Genomic DNA, 22,864 nt, shown 5'->3' with positions numbered 1-22,864 from the left:
GACAGACAGAGTCTTCCCACCTAATGTTTTGGGGCTAAAACAAGCTGACAATGTTCTTCAGTGGGCTACAGCCACCCCTTCTCAGTCGTGCCCTGGTAGGGTAGGTTTTGATCCTTTTGGAGTTCCCTGAGGCTCACAGCTTCTTCCCTCCCTCACCTACAGCTGGGGAGTGGCTTCCCAGGTTTCTTAAGTCTTTTCACTGGCAATGGTGCCTGCCTGCAGTCAAGGACCAGCACCTGCTGCCAGCCCTGGACAGTGACATGCAGCCAGCCCAGGGAGCCTGCTTACTTGAGGAGGCCAAAGATGAATGCGTTGAACCTCATGGTGTGGTTGGTGAGCTCCATGTACTGGCTGACCTTGCTATAGAGGCTGTGCAGCAGCTTGGTAGAGGGGCCTATGGTAGGAAGCAAAATGTTGAGATTAGTTGTGGTCAGCAAAGCCAAACAGGCACCACGGAAAGAAGCATCAAGGCAAAGACAGACGTTGGCTGGGTGCCCATGCCTGTATGTGCACTGTCCCTCCACCAAACACCAAGATGAGCTCACTCCATCCCAACAGTTAAGACTCCACAAGGGGGAGGGGTCGTGGTCTGTCCCAGACTGCCACTCCAAAACTTTGGGAGAGTTTCAATACCGCAAGGACCTGCCTCCCACACTTCAGGGACAATCACAGCCCTTGGCTCAAAATCAGCAGGTAAACAGAATATTGTGGTCGGTGGTTATAATTTGGGGTGTCTGCAATCACAGAGATAACCCCAGAGCTGGAGATTTGCCACAAGCAGGCTAGGAGGCTTCCCAGCCCTGGATGTAAGCTCTTCATGATGCAGAAATCAGTGTGGCCCTGCCATCTGTAACCTCGGAAAGGAGTTATCCTGGATGGCAGCCACTGCCACAATCCAGGGTACAGACTGGTACTAGCAGAGGGTGCAGGTGTTGTGGGCATGCTTGAGCCAAGTGAGCTGTGAGTGCAAATTTGCTTACAGACCAGGCTAGAGCACAACTCTGCCTTATACCGTAGCCGTGCAGGGCTAAAGATGAAGATCTAGAAACACCCTGGAAACTTACAGGGGGGAAAGGGGCATTCTTTTTGGTTTTTTTTTTTTCCTTTTTTTTTCATTGCGAGGGCCTGTTATAGGAGAATTCGGAAATTTCATGGGAAACGACAATAAATATTTGGGCAGAGTAGAGCAGTGGCTCTCCTGTGTTGCAAGAGAAGGTCAAGGTGCACCCTGTTCTGTGCAGGGAGATAGGTACTATTCTGCAATCCCATCCTTACAGTCAACCTTCCCCAGCACCTCCCAGCCACAACACAGGAGTACCGCAGAGCAATGGGCATCGCTGCACACCCTCCATACCTAGCTGGGTGGACGCCTCCACCACACTCCAGGGGATGTTCCTCCTCTGGCCAATGATCATGTCCAGGACGTAAGCCTTGAGCCCGTCACTCAGAATGTCCCGGACAGCAGGGCACAGGTATTTCAGGATGAGATGCCCCACGTTGGGGCTCACGGAGCTGTTCCCAAGTTTGGCCTAAGGGACAACAAGCAACAGGGAGAGTGTTGGTAACAGCTCTACAAGGTACAGATACATGCAAACAGTGAAGCTCCACTTGCCTACTACAGACACCCAGCAGGCAATATCCAGGCTACGATGATTCTCAGCAGCTCCTCGAACAGGCAGGCTCTTCCCCTTCACCCCTGCTGCCTCATACACCAGTTCTGGATTGCTCCCTGCAAGGTCTGCCCCAGGCTGGGATGAGGCAACAGCTTGGGAAGAGAATATCCCAGCTTGGGAAGAGGATATCCCAATAAGAAGGGATGCCTGGTTCTGCCTACAGGTATAACAAGGCTGTTCTGCTGGAGGAAGAAAAGAGTAGAGGATTTTTGTGCTGCTGTAGATTTTCTTGTTGCTATTTTTGAAGCAGGAAGCAGCAAGCCACATAGGAACTACCAGCACCGAGGGGTTAAGGAACACTTAACTCACTGACATGCGGAGCTATAATTCCTAGGGATTACTATAAATAAACAGGGTGAGGGCAAAATGGATGGACAGAGCTCATGTTGAGGTGAGGAAGCACGTAAGAGCCCAGCATCAGCAAAGTGGGGACATCTGCTGCGTACTGTAGTCTTTGAGCTGCCAAGGGGTCTATCCAAATGGGTCAGCCCCAGGCCTTGCACGTCATGTTGGTGGTCCCAGGAAATTGTGTTCAGGGCACAGATTTTACCAGCTGAGCTGGAATTATACTGGTCAGTTGGCATGGGTCCACAAAGGCCCTGAACTGAGACTGAACTTCTGGGTCAGGAATAATCCTGTCAGATCCATTGAGCGTGGGAGCATCAGGGATGGGTGCTGCCTTTTGACAGGTGAATGCTCAGCCCTTGGCACAATGACGCATAACAAAACCCCACGTCAAAACCACAGCGCTGTCTGGTAAGTAAAGTAATGGGGGAATGTTGCAAATATTCCCCAAACCAACACTGCAAGAATAGGAAATTCACAGTGAAGCCTTAAAAAGCTGTGGGAATCCCAACACCTCTGGTTACGCTGCACAGCAATCTCTGCATCAGCAACAATTGTAATTAGGGGCAAATTACCCTGAGCTCTGAGATAAGGTTGAATGGGCTTGGAATCTGTCCCAGTCAGGTTTCTCCTTGGGAATGGCACTCCAGGGCAGCTGTCACGTCCAAATAGTGTCACATTGCTACCCCAGAGTCCCCTAACTGAAGCAGAGTATTCAGCATTGAGAGAAGGCACCACAAACATGCTGGGTGTCACAGGACTGCAAACACTGCCTGGTACAAACAGAAGCAAATTTACTCTGCTTCTGTGTTATTCCAGAAATGGGAGATGAGGGGAGCACAGGCCAGAGACAGCCAGCCCTATGGGCAACCTAGATGCACTCTGAAGCTAGTGGGTTCATGGTAAGGGCTATAGGGGATGGCCACCTGTCCCAGATGGGCAATGACTGATGCACTTTTTTATCATTATGGAGCCCTGTCACACATCGAGGGACTGAGGATACTGCACTGTGTCCTGGCACCAGTGCCAGAACAGAATCATGGGACGTGTGGAGGAGGGAGACACAACTCTCCACTGTATGATAAAAAAGAGCTGGTGTAGTGCATCAGACCAGAAATCCAGCTGGCCTGGCATTCTTTCTTATAAAGAACCATGAGTAAGTACATAAGAAAGAGTCAAACCAGAGCAAACACATATAATACTTGCCCTTAATACTCTCGCAGCCTACAACTACTTTCAGCTCAGAGACTACCTAAGCTGGACATTATTCCTACGTGTTTAGTAGACCTCAATGAATTTCCCTTCCCTGTGTTTTTCTGATCTTCCCTTAAATCCACGTACTCTTTTAGCACCCCCGGCATCATGCAGCAAGAATTGTCACACATTTACTATCTGCTGCATGGCATACCATCGCCTTTGTTTGGTTTGCTCTTGGTACTACTACCTTCATTGGATACCCTGTAGTTTTTGACTGGAAGAGAATGGAGAGGCAATCTTTCTCCATCCTCTCCATGACTCTCATGATGTTGGAAGCAAGACATACCTTCACTCCTGGATCCCTGCTGGTTCCAAAGTGAGCCACAATCAGGTCAACAGCAGTGTTGATTGCCTTCACCAGACCTAGAGGGAAAGAACGAGTCAGAGAGCTGTCTGAGGGGCTTCTAGGACAGACCCCGACCAAATGCTTCATGAAGAAATCAGGCAGGGGCATTTCAAGCCCATGTCAGCGCAGATGCCCTCTCTGCCAAAAACATGTAGAGCCCCTCTTAACTCCTCACTAAATCTGTCCCTGCTGGTTCCAACACTTACCTGTCAGCCTGACAGTAGGACAACTTTTAGAAGTGGCCTAAGCGTAAGATACCCTGTCAATATTCCCGAGGGACATGGACCATCACCTCCACACACCACCCGTTCAGGGAGCAGAGATGGGGTCTGAGGCAATGAGTCTGTTGCTGCTTTGATCCCACAGGGTGGCAAGGCAGAAGCCATGCATTTGGCAAGCTATGTAATGACTTTCAGTAACAAGCCAGTGGTGGGTAATCTGACATCTGCATCAGTATGATGCAAGAACAGAAGTGGAATAGAGGGGAAAGCTGCCATCTGGTAATCGCTAACACATAGCTGGCAAAGACATGGGAACCTTTCTGCACGTCCCTTGCCTCTGAAATGATACCAGGTCAGTTGTCAACAACCCAGTCCCCAGCCCTGCCTCTAGCATGGGTCTCATTGCAGCCATATCTTCTCCAGCTTTGGAATCCTTTCTCCCACCCTTTTATATAAACAATTTACCATGTAGGACCCAACAGACTTTTTACCTAAATTACAAAATCTCAGGCTAGCACATCTGCAACATCACACAGATACACAGGTCTACCCTTATACACTGAGACAGGGGTGGCAGCATGTCCTGCCTTACTTAGGGTCACACTCCTGTGCCTGCCTGCTCTCTCTGCCCTTTCTTGTGGATGTAAGATCCTTTCTAACCGTACTTCCTGGGACAAGCAGCTCAAACATACTCCGTGGCACACTGCATGGTGCAGAGAACACAAGAATCTGCCATGTGCACAGCCATCAGTCCAGGGGGACATGTAGTTATGATGCTACAGTAGGGAAGGGCAGGGAAAGAAACCATTATGGCTACAGAGATGAGATGAGACAGAGAAGCACTGCCCGCCTTATGCTGCACTACACCACACTCTCGTCCACAAGAGATGCACAGACTCACCCTTCTTCTGCAGCAAGTCGATGGAGATGGACTCTGTGTTGCCATCTGGGGAAAGGCAGAACTCAGCAGGGGGTTTCTCTGCTAGTGAGAAGTAGTCAGGGAAGAAGTCAGTGTAGGTAAGCTGTAGTTGCCTCATAGACTGTCCTGCAGGGCCAAGACAGGGGAGAAGGATCAGCCCCAAGCCCTTATACCAAAGCCTCTCCCACATTGTTTGCTTTTCCCAGAAGCAACCTGCACCAGCAGCAGTCTTCACCCCAGCCTGTTAAAGGCTGGGACAGCAAGGCTACAGGCTTCTTACTCTCCCAGCAATGGTTTGCAGTGTGAGCCTGTACAGTTCAACCCCACAGCCCACCCAACATCTAGCTCCAGCTTGACCGGGGGCCCACAGGCACTGGAAGATGCTGTAGGAGCTTCACCCTCATGGGCCGGTGCTAAGGGAAACCTTGCTGCACCAGACTCTCAGGGCTGCTGTGCAGATAGCCCCAGCAAGTGGGGTCAAAAGTAGAGCACAGAGAGAATCCCTACTTGTCACGCACAGGCATGCACAGGTAACAAACTACATGTCTTCTGCCTGTCCGCTGGGATGGCCTCTGTTTTCAAGGGGTGACTTCTGCAGGAGATCTTTCATGTGATGATTTCCATGTGGTTGATTCCCCAGCTCTGGGCTAGGCATCCTCCCATGAAGGAGGGATGGAGAAACTGTTTCGGTTGGCAGAGTGAGGTGTAGAGCTTTGGGGAATTCCCTCCATGACTTGAGGCTGGCCTGAAGAATGCTCTCCCTCCCACAGAGAGACCACACTGCTCTTCCCAGAGGACTCTCAAAGGTTCAGCCAAAAGCAGCCTGCCCCTCTCAGCCCTTCCTGCACAGGTTTTGGAGGACAGGGAAGACCTTAAGGGCAAGCCATGGAGAGGACAGAGCCCCATGGAGCCCTACCGTGTTGCCAGCTGCCTCATGAAAGCTACAACCCAGCTACCTAGCATGCTGCCAGGGTTGGGGCAGATGGGCAGACACTGTGGGGCAGAGACACGAGATCTCCAAGGGCCACAACTCCTGTGTGAGACACGAACTACAAGCTGGACACAGTCCAGGAGCACTTGCTGAGGTCTGAGCAGGCTCTTGGGCCATTTGCTTTCCCCTTCAATCCAGCCCAGAGCCGGACCTGACTGCTCTCAGCTTGTGGAGAAGAAGGGAGGCTCACACAGATTGTACCCATCAGTGAGGCAATTTTCACCTTCCTCTTGTACCCCTCGGCCCCACTGTAAGCAGATGCATCATCCCTCCCACTCGGGGCAGGCAGAGCACTGATGAAGCCAGGCTGAACCTGAGCCCCAAGGGATACCGAACCTGAGCCCCAAGGCCACCTCCAGAGACCCTCCAGCAGAAAGGTGGTGCGCACCGTTCAGCTTGCAGTGGAAAGGGCTGGTGTTGAGAGTGCCAGGGAGCTCAAAGATGGGGTTCCCCCGGTTCAGCCGAGGCTCCTGCTGCCTCCTGTCTAGGCTGCCTGCGAAGCCGGGCAGCCCCGAAATGCGGTCCAGACCCAGGGGGTTCCTCCGCCTGTACTCTCGCCACTTCAGCGCTTGGGGGACAGGTGGTTCGCTAGGATGCCGCAGCCAGTGAGCACCAGTTGGGAGGATGTGAGCAGACGGGAGGACGTGGAGAGGAAATGGGGAGAGAGAAGATGAGAAAGAGGAAGAAGAGAGAAAGAAAGACAGCACATTAGTTAAAAGTCCAGCAGCGTTTCAGGACGTTAGCACACATACATGGAGGGAGGCGGAGGCCACAGCCTGGCAGAGCAGGGCAGGAGCCTGGGTGGCCTTGTGGCTGTGGGCATAGAGGGAGCAGGTTTGGGGTTCAAGCACCTGGCACGGGGTGCTGTAAGATCAGCAGTGCACACTGCCCTCTCTGGAGACACAGTGTAGGAGTCAGGACAGGAGGGACGTGCTCTTAGCGTAGGACTTTCTTTTGGAGGCCCAATGATGGTAGGGGCTGTCGGGCACTGCAGCACCCAGACGCAATTTTGCCCTGGGCGACGGCTATAAGAGAGGGTGGTACTACAGGGAGCAGCCATGGCCATAGCGAGCTGGAGATGTTCCAGACCAGCACGTCCTGGCAGATGGGTACCTACCGTTGAGGGGCTGTATTCCCATGCTGCTCAGAGGACCAGAGCTGCTGGTCTCACTGCCACTTCTCCAGTGGGGATCTGCGTGGCCTCCTACTCTGCTCACAGGCGTACCACCCACCGAGAGGGGCGGGAGGGACCCGCTGTGGAGTCGGTACTCAGAGAGTGGTGGGCTTGGCTCCAGCGGTGCCTCCTTCTTGGGAACCGGCTTGGGGTTCTCCTTTTGCCTCAGGGCATCAGCTTTGGTGGCTTGGGAGGGCTGCATGGCACTGACAGCAGGGGAAGACCTTGTGGGAAGCAGGTTGGCGGAGATAGGGCAGGACCTGCTCCTGGGGGGCTGGCTCTCTCCAGCTCTCTCCGCGGTGGGCGAGGAAGAGGAGTCCACGCTTTCGAAGAAAGGCACGTTGCATCGCACAGGAGAGTAACTCCCCAGGGGGGACGGCCGGGTTGTCTCGGGGGCAGGCTTCTTAATGCAGCCATCATTGCGGGAGGCAGCTCCGTCCGCTGAGCGTTGGGTCAGGAGCGCGCTGTGGGCTTGGCTTGCCGCCACTGCTGCCTGCTCTGCTGAGGTGACCGAGGCTGAGGACTGGGAATTGGAGGAGATCTGCTGGCTGGCAGGCCGGTTGCTGGACAAGCTGTAGAGCTGGGAAAGGCTGGAGGCAAAATGGCTGTGCAGGGCACGGGCCTTGGGTGGCTTGCTGAAATGGTGCTGGAAAACAAAGGGCTGGATGGGCAGAGTCGTGGGACGCTGGTCCTTGCTGTAGCGTACCACAGGCTTGCTGTCTGTGCCACCACCTTCGGGGAGAGAAAGGGGGACAAAGTGTGAGGACGGGCAGAGGGACAATCATTGTCAGCCCAGCAGATTGCAGGCAAAAGGGAATGTGCTCTCAGCTGCGGAAGAGGGTGAGCTAGAAGCCAGTGACACCCACAGAGTGGTTCAAGTCTGAACTGTCTATACACATCATGAACTGGAAAGGTAAAGACATGTGGCCCCAAATGCGGAGTTTCCAGCTGTTGACAGCTGTCTGGAAGAGTAGAGCACTGCACCAGGAACTTGTCTCTCCTGCTAGGGTCACCAGCTTCACCTCCCTTCCCCATCCCTTGCTCCCAGGACAGCACAAAGTCATGGCCCCAGGTGCCTGCCCTTGACCTGCCTCTGCCCAGGCAGTACCACAAAGACATGGCCCAACACACTGTGGTACAGCAAGATTTCTTATCCCGAAGGACTGTCCCCTCCCACATGTGCTGAGAACTCACCCAGCCAAGCACAAGCATTACATGCAATAGCACCACAGCTCTGCATCCCACATCGCACTCGGTGCTGTCGGAAAGGCTGCTTGCTTCCCCTTCTCCCTCTCTCTTCTTTCTCCTGTAACTGTGTCCCCCCTGCTCTGAACACACGGCTCCCTTCATCCCCCTGCCTGTACCAGACCTAAGCAGGATGTTCCCAACAAAATCAGGACCGCAGCAGAAACAGAAGAGCTTCCAATCCTGGAAAGCGCAGGTCTGCTCCAGCAAATGATGGACAGGGATGTTCTAAGGGAGTGTGCTGGCCTGATCTCCTATGCGTGCATGCCTCCAGCTCCTAGTGGGGCCACAATATCCTGAGGGACACAGCTGAAGCATGACACACTGTGCACTCAGCGCACAACACACACAACACTGGATGCACACACGGGGCTGACTGAGATCCCTGATCACCAGCCACGCCGCACCCCAGCACAGTGTGGCACCTTCCCCCTTGCTCCCCCCACCTCCTCCAGCCCACAGCAAATCCTGGGACAAAGGACCCATCCCAAGCACAGCCCTGGTGTTACCTGCTGCCTGTGGGGTGTGCCAGACCTTTCTCCCTGTAGCTAGCTTTTAGCAGGGCTTGCTTTCCCTCTAGTCCCTTCTCAGACCTTCTAGGCTTACGTGCTATTCTCAGCTGGAGCAAGGCAGCTCTGCCTCTATCTCCAGCTGCAGGCAGGAGCTTTCTGCACAGCACTAATGCCTGCCTTGCTGTCACAGTGCAGAGGAAGGGACCCCAGCAGGGTATGCAGGAACTGCTAGGATATATTGCCCTGAGAGCTCCTGTCTGCCCCCTCCTCCCTAAGCAGCTCTTGCTCCTTCCAAGCACTCCCTCCGCAAACCAAGAGGGCTGCTCCCATGCTGCCTTCTCCCAGCAGAGATCAGAGACCTGCCTTCCCTGCCATCCCACACTGACCACACGTTCAAGACTCAATAAACAAACAGGACAATACCTAAAAAACTCTTGCTCCAAAGGCCAAAATCTCTCCCACACCCGCCATGGCAATGATCAACATGTTCTTCCTATCTCCTGCCAGAAATCTTCAGGGCATTAAATGGAGACAGTCTGGTCCTTGGCATGTTAGGGGCTATCTACTGCAGCAGTCTGGTCAGAGGCATTTTAGACAGGCTCTTACCTGGGAAGCATGTACAAGAGCTGCCTAGGGCAGAGATAGAGGTCTCCTGCCATGCTGGAGAAAGAGCCATACCTCTGATGGGGCTGCCGCACAGCTTCCTCACCAGGACAAGTGGCAGCAACGTCAAGGTGGAAAGCAAGTCACGTATTACAGGCTTTCCTGCAGAGGGAACTGTGACAGTTACCCTCCATAGGAACCTTTGCCGCAATCCATTGCACTGTGGAGGATATGACCAGGATATTCCAGCAGACACACACAGCTCCTCTAGTCTCTGCAGGACTCATGCTGTAAGTCCCAGCAGAGACTGTGTGAGCTCCCTGACCCTGCATTGAGAGGAAACTGCTGGCTATGCCTCTTCCCTCTCCACCTCTGCCCCACGTAGCTCCAAATAAGAAAGGCTAAAAACTCCTCAATGGCTCCCTTCCCGTCATCTGCTGGGAACATCACTCTGCTGAGCATCCTCAGATCTCTGTCTCAGGAGCTAAAGGCAGGTGATTCTCATGGACTGGGGGAGTACAATGCCATGGAAGGGAGACAATCCTCCAAGCTCCACAGACCCTAAATGCTAATGCCATGTTCTCCCTTACACGATATGAGAGGTTTGCACAAAACCTCAAGAGACTTTAGAAATACAAGGATAAGACTGATCTGGGTCCAAAATAAGCACAGCAGGGCTTTGCCCCAGGGAGTGGTAGACCAGGAAACAAACTGCACAGGCACTGGTCTCCCATCGCCATGCAGGTTCCTCTGCTGCTCCCCTCATGTCCCAAAGAGCAGCCTTTCTTTTTACTTCTCCATTCTGCCTAGTTTGGCTCCTTACCGTCTGCTCGGGCTCTAACATCTCTTTGTCCGTGGCCACTGGCAGAGCCACCTGAGAAGCTGGCATCTGCCTCCGTCAGCAGGGAGAGAGAGGCTTGCTCACCTGCCCCATGCCCACTGGGGACCTTCTCACTGGAGACTGAGTCTTTGGTGGAAGACAAAGCCTGGCTGTCCCCAAAAGCGTGATTCAAACAGAAGCCCTCGCAGCTCCGGTTCAGGCCATGGACGAAGGGCATGGGTGGAAGACTCTGGCTGCGGCGAGCTCTTTCTTCAAGGAAGGCTGGGCAATCCCGCTGTGTCTCAGGGATAGGGGAGAACTCCAAGGAGGAATCACCACTGGATCGGAGGGGTGGGGAGGTGCCATTCTTTTTCCGGCCTTTAGCCAGTTCAGCAAAAGATGTCACTCGCTTTGGGGGAGAACTCTGGATAGGTATTGCCGGACTTTCACTCAGCTTGACCGGACAGCTCACCATGCGCTCCAAGGAGCCCAGCCTGCTGCTGGGACTCCTGTCCAGGTTCTGATCATAGCTCCTGGAGCGCTGCCGGCTTGTGTTGAGGTTAGGTGGTGACACATTCACATAGACCTGACCCTCAATCATGTTCTGGGTGGATTCTCCCTTTGCCTCCTCTTCACTGCAGTCCACGTTGCTTTCTTCTTGTCTCAGGTTAGGCCTTCTAAACAGATAGTATTCAGTGGGCTGGGCTGGGCTACCTTTGGTATGGTCTTCTGAGCAGCTAGTTATGGAAGATCCTGCTGGGCTGGGGGATGACTGGGAAGACAAGTCACATGTGACTAACTTATAATAATTCTGAGTAGCCACAACGAGCCGTGCTTGGCTCTGTAAGCAGGCAGTGAGGTCTGAGCTCTCCGAAGTGCAAGGCTCACAGTGGAGGTGGTAGGAGTTGCAGTTAGCATCGAGGACAGGTGAGGAGGAGTGTTGACACCCACACACCTTCCCTGAACTCTCTGGGTGATGCGACTCGCAAGACATCTTGGATTCTGTGGGTGATGAATGCAAATCCAGATAAAAAGCTCCTGTGTCTGAGTGGCTGCAGAAGGAAGAGTCACAGGACAGGTTGGCTGAATTTAGGTTAGATCGAGAATGGCCATTCATTTTGTTGTAGAGAGCACTGAAGTTCACCAGCACCCCATCAGAGCTGTTGCAGGAAGAGTCACTGATGTAGCCCATCTGTTGATCAATCACTTCAGATTGACTTGATGAACTGTAGCAGCGACAGTGCTGGAGCTCCGAGCTGGAACAGCTGCATGTCCGGCTGTGCAGGGCATCCTGATTCCTCAGTGATTCACCTGTGTTCTGGTTCCACTCCTGGTCACCGCCATCGAAGGAGAAGCTGGAGGAGCTGCCGCGATGGCAGCTGCATTCATCCAGCTCCATGCGTTCTGAGGCCTGGTGGCACCTGTTCGCGTTGTTCCTCCTCTGGACGTCATCACTGCTGATTTTGTCCTCTTGTCCGTCTACCACACCGGACCGGCTGGCCATGTTCCAGGATTTCACAATGTGGTTGGAGTCGTGGAGGTGGAAAGGGGGCAAGGCCAGCTCATGCAGATGAAAGGGAGGTTTGCCAGCCACAAGTGAGTTGTGAAGGTGGAAAGATTTTTGACCCAAGTCATCCCCAAAGATGCTGAGGTCTTCACCCTCACTCAGCAGGAAAGGGTTATGTCGCTTACTGACACTAGGGACAATCAAATCCCTTGCTTTGCCTTCTTTGTTGTCTGAGGCCTCTGCTGAGGTTTCGGAGGTCTGAAGAAAGCTGCTGTACACCAAGGAGTCAGTCTGTGAAAGGTCTCTGTCTGGAAGGGCAGAGGTCCGTGTAATGCTGAGCTCTGGCTGGCAGAAGGGGTTGGTCCTTTTGCTCACAGAGCAGCACTGTCTATCAGGGACCTGGCAATGCACCAGGGGAATGTGATGGACAATCAGCGTCTCACCAGTCAGTTTGGGTGGACTATCCATGGTGAGGAATGCTCTTCAGGACATCAGTTAAGCTGGTGCTACCCATGAACAGGTAGGGCTGCACATGAGAGGCAGGGAGGACACTTCTCATGAGGGAACTCAGATACCTAAAGAGAGACAAAAACACAAAGGAAGTCTCAGGAAAGGCAGTGACTATTTAAAGCATCCCTGGTTTGACTGGAGACTTCATGTGCTGACAACGACCAAACAGACTGGTCCTTGTCAGCACAAGTACCCAAGCACAAGGTCCTGAGTTGTCCTTCTTCAGGGAAAGCATCACAATGTTAGACAAACATGTCCCCCTCCCTGCAGACTCCTGGGACAACACTTGTGCTTCCAGCTGACCCCTCTCAAACTTATCTGAAGTGAGTAACTGATTTCACTCAAGTGGCCAAAGAACTGCACAGGCTTTGGGCCAAATGAGGACCTCACTGTGGATGGCACTGTACGCTCACAGGAAAACATGCAGACAGCACAGGGTCTGAAACAGAGTGCTGCACTCTGATGAGAGCAGTCCATCTTCTCACACTGGATTAAATATCTTTGCCTCCCTTTAGGTACCTTGAACTTTCCTTTAAGAACCAAACACTGAACTGCACTGCCAGGCCTTACAACATTAGAGACACACAAGTCCAGGCAGAGACTGGAAAGCAGGAACAGACTGTAACAGGAAAGCAGCAACAACCATTCCTCTCCAAAATCCAGGAGCCCCCATGAGGTCCTGAGCTCTTTCAATGATGCCAGGGGAGCATGCCAAAGTATGCAACTACTTATGCACACAAGGGCCTCTCACGTGAAAAGGAGTGGATGACTTCAGTGGGGCCATGGGGAGCCACTGGTGATGGTTAAATAGGTCCCATACAGCACATTGCCTTCTGTTGACCTTTTGCTGTTGGTTAAGCCTCAGCTCAAACTGGTTCCTCTTGTGGTCCGGGCTGCCTGGTTCACAGTTCTCTGACAGTCTGCCATGTTATCTGTGGCACTTATCTGCTTATCTTACTACCTGCTGCACTTCACAACACTATAACTGCCACAGCCCACAGTCCAAGGAGCTGTACAGGCAGGGCACTAAAAGCCCCACTCCCTCAGTGTTCAGTAAATAGCAGGTTCTCATGAAGCTAGAGGAAGATGTTCACCAGCATTTGATATGGGAGAGCAGAGAACATATTCGTTCCTCCTTCCCCATCTAACCCAGATGTCCAGCCTGCAAGCACCTCGCAGGACAGTCTGGAGGGGGTTTCCTTCTTGCCTTCCCTTCTACACGTCAGAGAAGCCAACACAGAGAAGTGGATGGGAGGGCAGCTAAGGCAGCAAGGAGAGGGAGAAACCACAAAAGACAACAGTGATCCAGGATGATCCTGAGGGATTAAAAAATAACCTAGTGCTCTCATCGATCCACCAATTGTTCTGAAAACCCTGGCCGAAACACCCCTGGTCAGCAATCCACATCTCATATCTCATCCAGGCATCCTCAGTGCTCGCAGCACCCTGACACCACATACTGTGATCCTGCTCTGGACTCCAGGACCCCGGGTCTGCTGCCACCACTGACCTTCAGACTCCAGAAAGTTGCATTCACAGTTATCTGTCTTTGCCTACCTTACCCAGCATTTGTGACTACGGGATGGTAATGGATTTGGAGCAGAGCTGCGCAGGCACATGGGAGCCCAGGAGGGAAATTGGGAAATGTGACATAAGTGGAGTTAGAACAACAGTGTAAGCAATGAGACAGCTCCACAGAAAGATCAGAAACTTCAGTTCTTTCAGCTGCATGGCATAAGAATAGCAATTAAAAGATGCTAAAAAAAAATAATCAAAAGAAGTACTTTCCTCCCACGCATAGTGGTGCTTCTCACAGACACAGGATGATGCTGGCAGGAAAAAAAATACAAAGATGGAAATGGACCTAGTGTTTACAGTAAACACCCAACGATGCAAAAGTTAATGCCAAGAGCAGCGTTAGCAAACAGACAAGCCGCCTGGTAGACTCTACCAGAGGTCGTCATGAGACCTACACGAGGGGCACAGTCACCCTCATGTCTGCTTCTGCTGGGATGTCTCACCCAGGCTTAGGCTCTGAAGTAGAGAGCTCACCTGGACCACTTGGACCATATCCAGCTGGACTACTGTGCGACCCTAAACTCTCCCCCACCTATAGTCTCCCTAATGCCTATATCACCCTTCACTCCCCTTTCAGTGACTCCTCTGTCTTAAAAGCCTCTGGCTCCTTTCTCACAGCTGCTGCCACAGAGGCTGAAAGGAATGAGTCTGTCCTCAGCCCAGTTCCTGGGGGGAGATCTTTTACATCAGGGATTCCCAAGATCACATTGTTCAAGAAGCACCGTAGGTAACAGCAGCTCCTGACTCTGTGCCTAGCACACACACACGCTGAAAGCTGTGTTCAACAGCTAGGGCAGTGTTCATGCCCCATTTTGGACACTGTGCACCAGTGATGGTACATGTAGCAGCAGGAGCCCCTATTTATCCTGTCTCCCCCCGACCCCAGCATTATGGGAAAAAAGCTGGTCCCCCAGTGCCTATCTGCTCATGCAAGCCTCCCCTGCCCTTGTTACTGCCTTTGTAGCTGATCGTAATGCTTAGATCACCTCTCTCCATAAGGCTTTGCTATATTTTGAGGGTTGCCACAATACAACCACTTGAAAAGCATCATTTGGAGGATGCAGACCGTGATGACAGCACACTTCACTGCTGAAGCACCAGGTCTCCGCTGCCTCCGGGAAATGGCTGCCTGGAGCTGGCTCCCAGCACCAGCACCGATCTGCCGACAAGCCCTGCTGCGCAACACACCCTTCACGTTGGTGCAGAAGCTGCTGTGGGAGGACAAGGCTTGCACAGGCACACTGTGACATTTGACAGCAAAATGTCAAGAGAGCTGACACACAGCCATTTCCCAGCTGTCTCGCTGGAGCTCTGGCTGCAACATGCAACTCTGCCCAGCTATTTGGTTTCAGTGGCAGCACAGGCTCCCCGGGTGGACTGTGATTCACTGGCTGTCACAGATGCTGCAGCAGACGGATGCCCACTCTGCCTGCACCCACAGCCTGCTCCCAGCACAAGGCTCTGAGGTCCAATATCACAGGTGGCACGCAGCCAGCTCCTGCCGGGAGCCATTCTAACAGCTTCCCTAGGGATATGCATGACTTTTTTTGTGCCCTAGATACCCCTTCTCTTTCCTTTGGGACACCTCTCCTGGCTTCCTCCTGTTTTAGGGACGCACGGAGGTTGGCAATGGCACTGCCAGCACAGGGATTATTCAGTTCCCAACACCAGAGCATCCTCCCTGGCCGTACCATCCCTTGACTCTCCCTCCCTGATTCTGGAAGACTGTAGAAGGATCCTCCCTCGTCCTATCCAGGGTCTGGTAGGCTGGGATCGACACTGGGACATAAAATCCAGCAAGCAGAGTAGTTTCAGATTCTGCTGGCTTTGATCAGCTCTTGTAAAGCCCTCACACCCCTTTGCAAGGGGAAGTTTCCAGATGTGGGTAGGCAGTCTGTACCTGAACGCTTTTTGCCAAATCAGTTCATTCTTCTTATTTATCATTTGCAATAGCACAAGCCCACAGTGTGCTGAATCCTGCTCAATCCTACACATACAACAGCAAACACAGCATCCAGCAATGATCCTTGCCCAGAAAAGCATGTCGTGGCAGCACAAGGCAGGGAGGCACGCAGGGAGCACCATGACTCTAGACACATCAGTACAACAGCCATTTTATTTACAGATGTCAAAATTCTTTGCCTTCTCCATACTGACACGATCTGCTGCTACATGGGAGATAGGGGTTGTTTATTCAGTCAGATTTTTCTTGAGGTGCTAAGGGTTACCTGGAGAAGGCGAGGGCCAGACATTTCATTACCTGTGGATACTTCATTCCAGTCAAGATAATACAGAGCAGAGAAGGATGGCTTTTTGTGAGACACCTATGGTGTGGTGTGGAACTGCTCATCAACGCTTGTACCCCCATGTATATGTATACATGACAAAAACTCCTTAGCTGCAGCAAAGCTCCAGGTAAGTAGAAGGAAGTGAGTGCTGAGCAACAAAGGATGGCTCAGCACTGATCTGAGAGCTGCCTGCCAAGCCGTGTCTGCGCTTTAGAAAGGAGGCAGCATGCTGCAGATAACAGGGGCATGCAGCACCTTGCAGATGCTGCACTTCATGCCTTGTAAGTCCTGGCTGAGCACTACATAGAGGCCCCCAAATCCCTCTTCTGTCGTACCCTCAAAGACTGAGGACGTTGTGCTAATTTAAGGGTGGTCAGTGCAGCTCCATGGCTGCTGGAGTACAACCTCCTGCCTCTGCAACACTGCTGAGAAGATGCAGAAGCCAGCAGAGCTGGCTCCAAGCTGGCCTGCAAGGCTCTGCTTCAATTAGAAGGGGCTGGTGCAAACACCAGCCTTGCTTCCAAGTTCTGATGCGTTAGGTGTGGTGGTCACATACCTCCAGGCATATCCCACTATCTGTTACCGCTCTGGCCACGCTTTTGGAGTTCCATTGCTGATTGCTTAATACCCTGCTCTGCTCAGTACTGTCAGCTGCACACATGGGACGATGGAGTTCAACACACAGTGACACAAGTTTCCTCATAAAATGTAATGCAATAGTGGGGGAGGCATGCAGAGATTTAAGATTTAAATGTGATTTAAATACAAAAAGTTTGCACATACAGGACGGAGGATGAAGAGGCAGGAGCAAGATCATCAGAACTGTCAGCTGGAGGTGATGCTGGCTTTTTGGAGGCTGGCTTTTCTGAACAGATTACTGTTTCTACAAATCTCAGTCACTTCGTCTATGAAATTGAATGCCCAGTGGAAACCTTTAACTGTGAGGGTTCTTGCTGCCTCTTTCTGAATGGCTGTGGTTTCACTGTCATCCTCATTTTCCTCAGATGGACCAAGATCCATCATGTCACTCAAGGGTGAAAGATGGAAAAACAGGGTTAAAAGCTGGGCATTCAGTTTCATAGATGAACCAGCAAAAATCCTTTTGTATTGGAGCTGCTTGTTCTTTGAGGGTTGTTCCATGTGAATTCCTGACTCCTACAGAGCATTTGCATTAACACGCCTGAAGAAACCACACAGCTCTACAAAACAAGCACGAGCAGAAATGCTGCAAAAAGCAACGGTTTGTGTGAGCTTGCAGACAGGGGCACAATACATCTCCTCTTTGCTCCATGGGGAGAGATATATTCAGTTTACACCCTGTAAGTCTACTTCCAGGCAAAAGGGCTGGGAGATGAATCCAAACTGAAGGTCACTCTTCAGACAGCGTGGGGGATCTCAGGGCTGACTGGTTCCAGCACCAGTTTCCAGGACCCCAGTAACACAGTTCATCCCTGCCCCAGCTTCACCACTCCAAAAGCTGCCAGAAAGTACTGAATGGTTTTAAAAAAAGCTAAACAGGAAAATTCCAGGAAGCTGGAGGGCATTCAGGGAGCAGCATCAGTGAAGAGGATGGGGCGAGGGGCACAGGATGAGTGGCCTGGGGACGGGTCTGAACCATCGGGGTGAGTAAGAAGAGGGTGGAGGTGAGGAAGCCTGTAAGTTGTTGTAGGGTGGGACTAGCTAGTGATGTTTGTTTGGACATCCGTTTATTTCTCGCCAGCTAATACATCTCTGCCAAATTCACGCCTTCATTAAATGTTTTACTAAATCATCCAGCACGTTTAATGAAAGAAAAGGTGTAAAAGGAAATACCAGTTGTTTGACTCATCCTAAATTTCCAGCTCTCCTTCCCTGCCTCGGGCAACAGGGAGCATAGTGAGGGTGCTCTGCCTGGTCCCAGGGTGAATATTCCAGAACTCAGTGTTTAAACAGGGCTGCAGCAAGATAGAAAGACTAAATACTTCCTAAATTTCTGCCTCAGCTCAGGCTGGTTCCTCTTGTGGTGCCGAGCAACAGTGATTCCTGAAAAGACCACTTCCCTTTTCTTTCCACAATGAGGTGCTGCCTGGGCCAGGGCTTTTTCCAGTGGTTTCCAGGACAGCCTGACTAAGCCCATGATTAATGTATCATCACATCCCAGAACTATATAGGATTATGATGTGTTCAAAATGGAAACTGCAGCACATGACAAATCAATCACAGCCCTTGCGCTCATGGCAGCAAGGAGTTGCGCAGGTCAGGGATAAAGGGCTTGCCAGCAGAGATGAGAGGGTATGTGAGACGAAAATAAGTAATAGGTAGTATGTGTATTCCTGCCGATGACACAACTAGCACGAGGCAGGTACTGCCTCCCAGTCAGAGGAAAAGAAGCCCCAGCTGCTTTGGGCATTTTGAGTTACACAAGACATCAGAAATAGCTCAAGCAGCAGATCTATACCAGCTAACACAGGAGCTGGACAGTGACGGAACCAGTTTCTCTCATTTCTGTGCTCTCTTGCTCCGTGACTTATCGTCTGGCATGTGGCACTAAGCAAGAACCACTTATAGGCTGTGACTCACAAGCATCCACCGAGGTGATCTGAGCGGGAACCCGCTCCTCCTTCTCCCCATCGGCCATCCTCTGCCCCAGCCCCCACCACATATGCTCCTAATTACTATATGCAAATCTGCAGAGGAGAAAAAGACTGCGATGTTTCTAGCCATTAATATCACAATGAAATTGCTGCTGAATTAAACTGCAGACACAGTAAATCCTTTCTTATCACAGACACTCCAGTAGCAGCAGCAGCAGGAGGAGGGACTACGCTTCCATAGCACCTTTCTGCCTGAGCACTCTGAAAGCATACTGAAGATCTTACAAGAGCAGAAATTACACAATTCCTTTCCAAAACATGGATCTGCCTGGGTGCTGGAGCCTGGCTGCTGCAGGGTTCCCAGAGCAATCAAGAACCCACACAGAAAGAAAGAAATCCTATAAGCAAATGAAATTGCTGGGCAGAATCAGCAGCTGAAGATGCCAAGCTTAACTCCTCCTTAACTGCACAGCTTTGGCCAGGGCTTAGCTGCAAAGCAGGATGTCAGCCTCATGAAAGTGCTCCTTTTACAGACCTGCCCGACTGAGGACCCTCAGAACCAGAGGCTACAGTTGAGTAGTGAGCAAAACACAGCCAGCAGTTGTGGGTAAACCAGAGTCAAAGCCAGCAGAAGCGTGGACTGAAGGTTTTCCCACCAACTTCTATGCCTGGGAGCTGTGAGCTCAAAACTCTCCACCACAACAGCCACAGGAGGGCAGGGAATAAAGCGTCCTGCTGAGGGAGTCAGGCATCAAACTCAGCGCAGCTTCGTGAATCAAAGCTGGCTCTCTGACCTGTGCCTGCAGGCATATAAGGTGGTAAAGCTGCTCACGAAGTCTGTTACGTGGCTACACACAATGGTGAACGAGCAGCCGTTCTTGCTCAGGCGTGTACTGCAGGGGTGAAGGCTCCCGAGATGATAGCAAGAGGTGGAGAGGGCACGGATGCTTTGTATGGATGGAGATATTCTCAACAGCACTGGAGACTTCAGGGGTTGCTGAGGATCTGAAGCATCCCTAGAATTACTATACTTTGGAGAGACCTCTCAATGAGAGGTCACGAATCACTTCCACTGGGCCCTCAGGACTTTCCTCCCTAACATTTACTGGAATCTGCCTTCAGACAGCTTAGTGTTGCCCAGACCATGGCAAAGAAGAGGCTCTGCTTATCCAAGGCTTATGGGAGGATAATTTCAGAAGCAAGTTTCATCTGCACAAAGAAAAAGTGGAGGAGGACAGCTCCATCTCAAGTAGTTCTACATCCCCTATCACCTTCATGACTTGGGGAAAAGAGATGAGCTAAGGCCTGAAAGGGACAAAGGTCTGTCTGCACAGTGAATAAGATCTCACTGCTGTACAGGTGAGCACACCCATACAGACTCCAGCCACTCCACAGCTGCATATCTTCACTATTGCTTCCTCTTCATGCAGATTAAAACTAGCATTGCATTTCTGTCCAGACCACCCCTTGCAGGAATCACAGCTGCAAAACAATCCTGAAGCCTCTGTGCAAGGCAAAAGCATCAGTGATCGCTGGAGAAAGCCTGACAAATAGGGAACTCAGTCTTAAGATAACTCAGTTAAAGAGGCTGTAAAATCATGTTTACTGTCTATTCAGCCCAGAGCTCCACGTATGTAGGAATCACTCACTATCAAGTGAAAAACAAACATTTCTGGGAGAGCAGATTACAGATGTACAACCCCATATAGCAACACAGCAAAAGCAGAACAGGCAGCAAAGGTGGCTATGGGAGAGTGAAGTAAAACCACAGCAGGGCCAAGCTCTTGAAATAAGTGAAGTATCACCCCACAAGCCACCACAAATAAAGCAGCCCGAGATGTCAAAAAGCCCCAGAAGGATTATTTTCAGACTTGAACACAGTGGTGGTGCAATGGTTTGCTACCAGGACTAGGTAGCCATGTCCCAGTGAACAGGAGAAGCAATGCAGGTATGGCATTACCTAGCAGTGATGGGCATCAGTTCTGCCAGACAGCCAGAATGCCTGCATCTGCAGAGCTGTATTATTTTTAAGTGATGCAATACTACATGGAATTTAATACACACGGTGTGCAACCAGATCAGGAGCTCCAAAATCAAGCACAAACAGAAAACATCCCAGCAGCAGCCTGGTTTGAGTAGATGTTCCTCTTCACAGTGCACATCTAAATGGTTTTTCAAACAGCAGCTATGTCCAACAGCTGACTCCTGCTGAGACTGCAGGGAACTTTAACCCTTCCTAGCTCTAGGTAGCTCTGCCAAGACCAGAAGCAATAATTGGATAAACAGGAAAAAAATTTCTGTCTCTCCAAAGCAGGAATATGCAATAAGCTATTCAATCGTCTGGAGGCTGGCAGCACCCTGATTTGGGGATGATAGCATGCTACAAAGCAAAAAGGCTAACAGCCCAATAAAGGCAGCATCTGCTGAGACTAATGCATCAAATTTATCCTGCCCTCTGAAGGACACCAGGACCACATATACTTCTGCTGCTGATATCCAACTGCTTTTAGACCACCGGCTGGATTTTGCAATCCCTTCAAGGTAGCTGGAGGAAAAGACCCTGTAGCCCACACGTGTGAAAAGGGAATTTGCCTGATTACTGTTAGGACCGCGCATTTCTTGACCCTTTTTTGGCCAGGTCCCTGAACAAACAGGTCCTCTGTAATCAAGTCCAAATACTGTCTGAATCTTGTTTCAGCAGAATTCAGCGTGGGTGAAAAAAAAGGCAGAATGATTCCCAAGATGACGGGACAAGAAGCTTCTGAACTGGGAACAAATCCTTGGACCATAGCAAGACTGTGCAAGATTAGAAAACACTCTTTGCACTCCACAGCAGGTCTTGATATGACTTCCCCGGCCAAAACAAGTCTATCAAGAATGCTTTTCTCAAGAAAGATAAAATCAAGGTCAACTGTTGCCACTAAGCTCAGAAATAGAGGGCAGAGAAAAATGTAAGGGACAGATTAACATATTTAGTCTTCATGGATCAACCGCTCCAGGGAAGTTTTGATTTCAGCACAGGAACGCAGACATCTGTGGACTGAATCAGAGGGGTGAAGCCCCATCCTCCAGCTTTGCCAGCAGAGTTCAGATGCTCTAGATGAGGTGTAATAACCCCAAAGTGGGCAAATGAGGGACTGGCTGCTCCATTCTCCCCCCAATTCACAGGCAGCCTCCTCCATATGGGAACAGCTTATGTCTAGAAGCGGGTTTCATAACTTGCCCATAGAAAGTTAGGAGCCTATACAATCGTAGTGCTATATATTCTTGACATCCCTTAGAGTGTCCCTTTTTTTTTTCTGAATTCTTGCAACTTTTAGGGCTTGTAACTTCCTGAACCAGTGAGTTTCACACCAAATTACACGCCACAGTAGAAGCCGTCTGTCAGTCCTTTTGAACATACGGGCATTTAACTTCATTGCTTGTCCTTGGGCTAGGGCAGGGAGAGTATCATATTTTCCACTACATTTGCCACCCCTCTGAGCCGTCCCAAGCTTTTCATTCTGCGCACGTACAAGAGTACTCCCAGATCCTTGGTCCAGTCACTAACCTCTCTCCAAGTGTCCTCCTGATGCGTGGGTGTATTTGTATGTTCGCAAGGCTGGCAGCAAGGCAGAACTCAAGAGGATCTGGATGAAATCGCAGCACCAATTTACGTAACAGAATATTTTCCATGCAACAGAACTAACAAAAAGCAAGCCAGAACCTTAATAAAATACTTATGAAGCAGACCAGGCACTCCTAATGATTACACATACTTTTCTTCTGAGAGGAGAAACTTATCCCTTGCAGGGGTTGGCAACCCAAACCAAACTCAGCTTGTAAAGCTCTATTCGGGACAGTTTATTTTAGGATATCGCTCCACAAGACAGCTCATGTGCTAATTAGGCTTGGAATGACTGGGCTCAACAGAGCATTAAGGGTCTAACTAACTAAATCTGATAACCCTGGATTAACCAAGGTCTTCTGCTGAGGAAAGTCTTGCTGGGCTGCAGAGGATGCATAGACCTGTTCACTAGGAGAAAAAAGGAGGGCAAGTGGGGATCATCCTTGGCTCTGTACTGGAAGAGCAGGTCAGAGTCCCAGGGGACACACCAAGTCTACTGGAGGGATGACCACTCTGCTTTTAATCACTTCAGGGGTGTTCAACAGGGCTGAGGAGAAACCTTAAGACTGTAGGTTCCCAGACCTTCACCGCTAGGATACGCTCCTTTCTTGAAGCTGTGGTGTCCTTTCCCTACCAGATGTCTCAGAGAAAAGAACAAGTACCTGCAACAAGTGGTGAAGAAGAATTTGCCCCTC

At 51.0% G+C, this 22,864-nt stretch overlaps 1 protein-coding gene across 1 annotated transcript in view; it reads right to left on the bottom strand.

The window, feature by feature from the left end:
- The window catches only part of RUSC2 (RUN and SH3 domain containing 2), a 53,598-nt gene that overhangs the window by 4,992 nt on the left and 25,742 nt on the right, over positions 1 to 22,864 (bottom strand). The window contains 8 exon segments of the mRNA XM_050913440.1: positions 289 to 394; positions 1,355 to 1,529; positions 3,562 to 3,638; positions 4,744 to 4,887; positions 6,141 to 6,329; positions 6,332 to 6,340; positions 6,870 to 7,658; positions 10,110 to 12,188. Of these exon segments, the coding sequence (XP_050769397.1) occupies positions 289 to 394; positions 1,355 to 1,529; positions 3,562 to 3,638; positions 4,744 to 4,887; positions 6,141 to 6,329; positions 6,332 to 6,340; positions 6,870 to 7,658; positions 10,110 to 12,081 (3,461 nt within the window). The 5' untranslated portion in view covers positions 12,082 to 12,188.

Source organism: Gymnogyps californianus, chromosome Z, assembly GCF_018139145.2.
Source record: "Gymnogyps californianus isolate 813 chromosome Z, ASM1813914v2, whole genome shotgun sequence".
Taxonomy (NCBI): Eukaryota; Metazoa; Chordata; class Aves; order Accipitriformes; family Cathartidae; genus Gymnogyps; species Gymnogyps californianus.
This window is presented reverse-complemented; position numbering and strand designations above follow the sequence as displayed.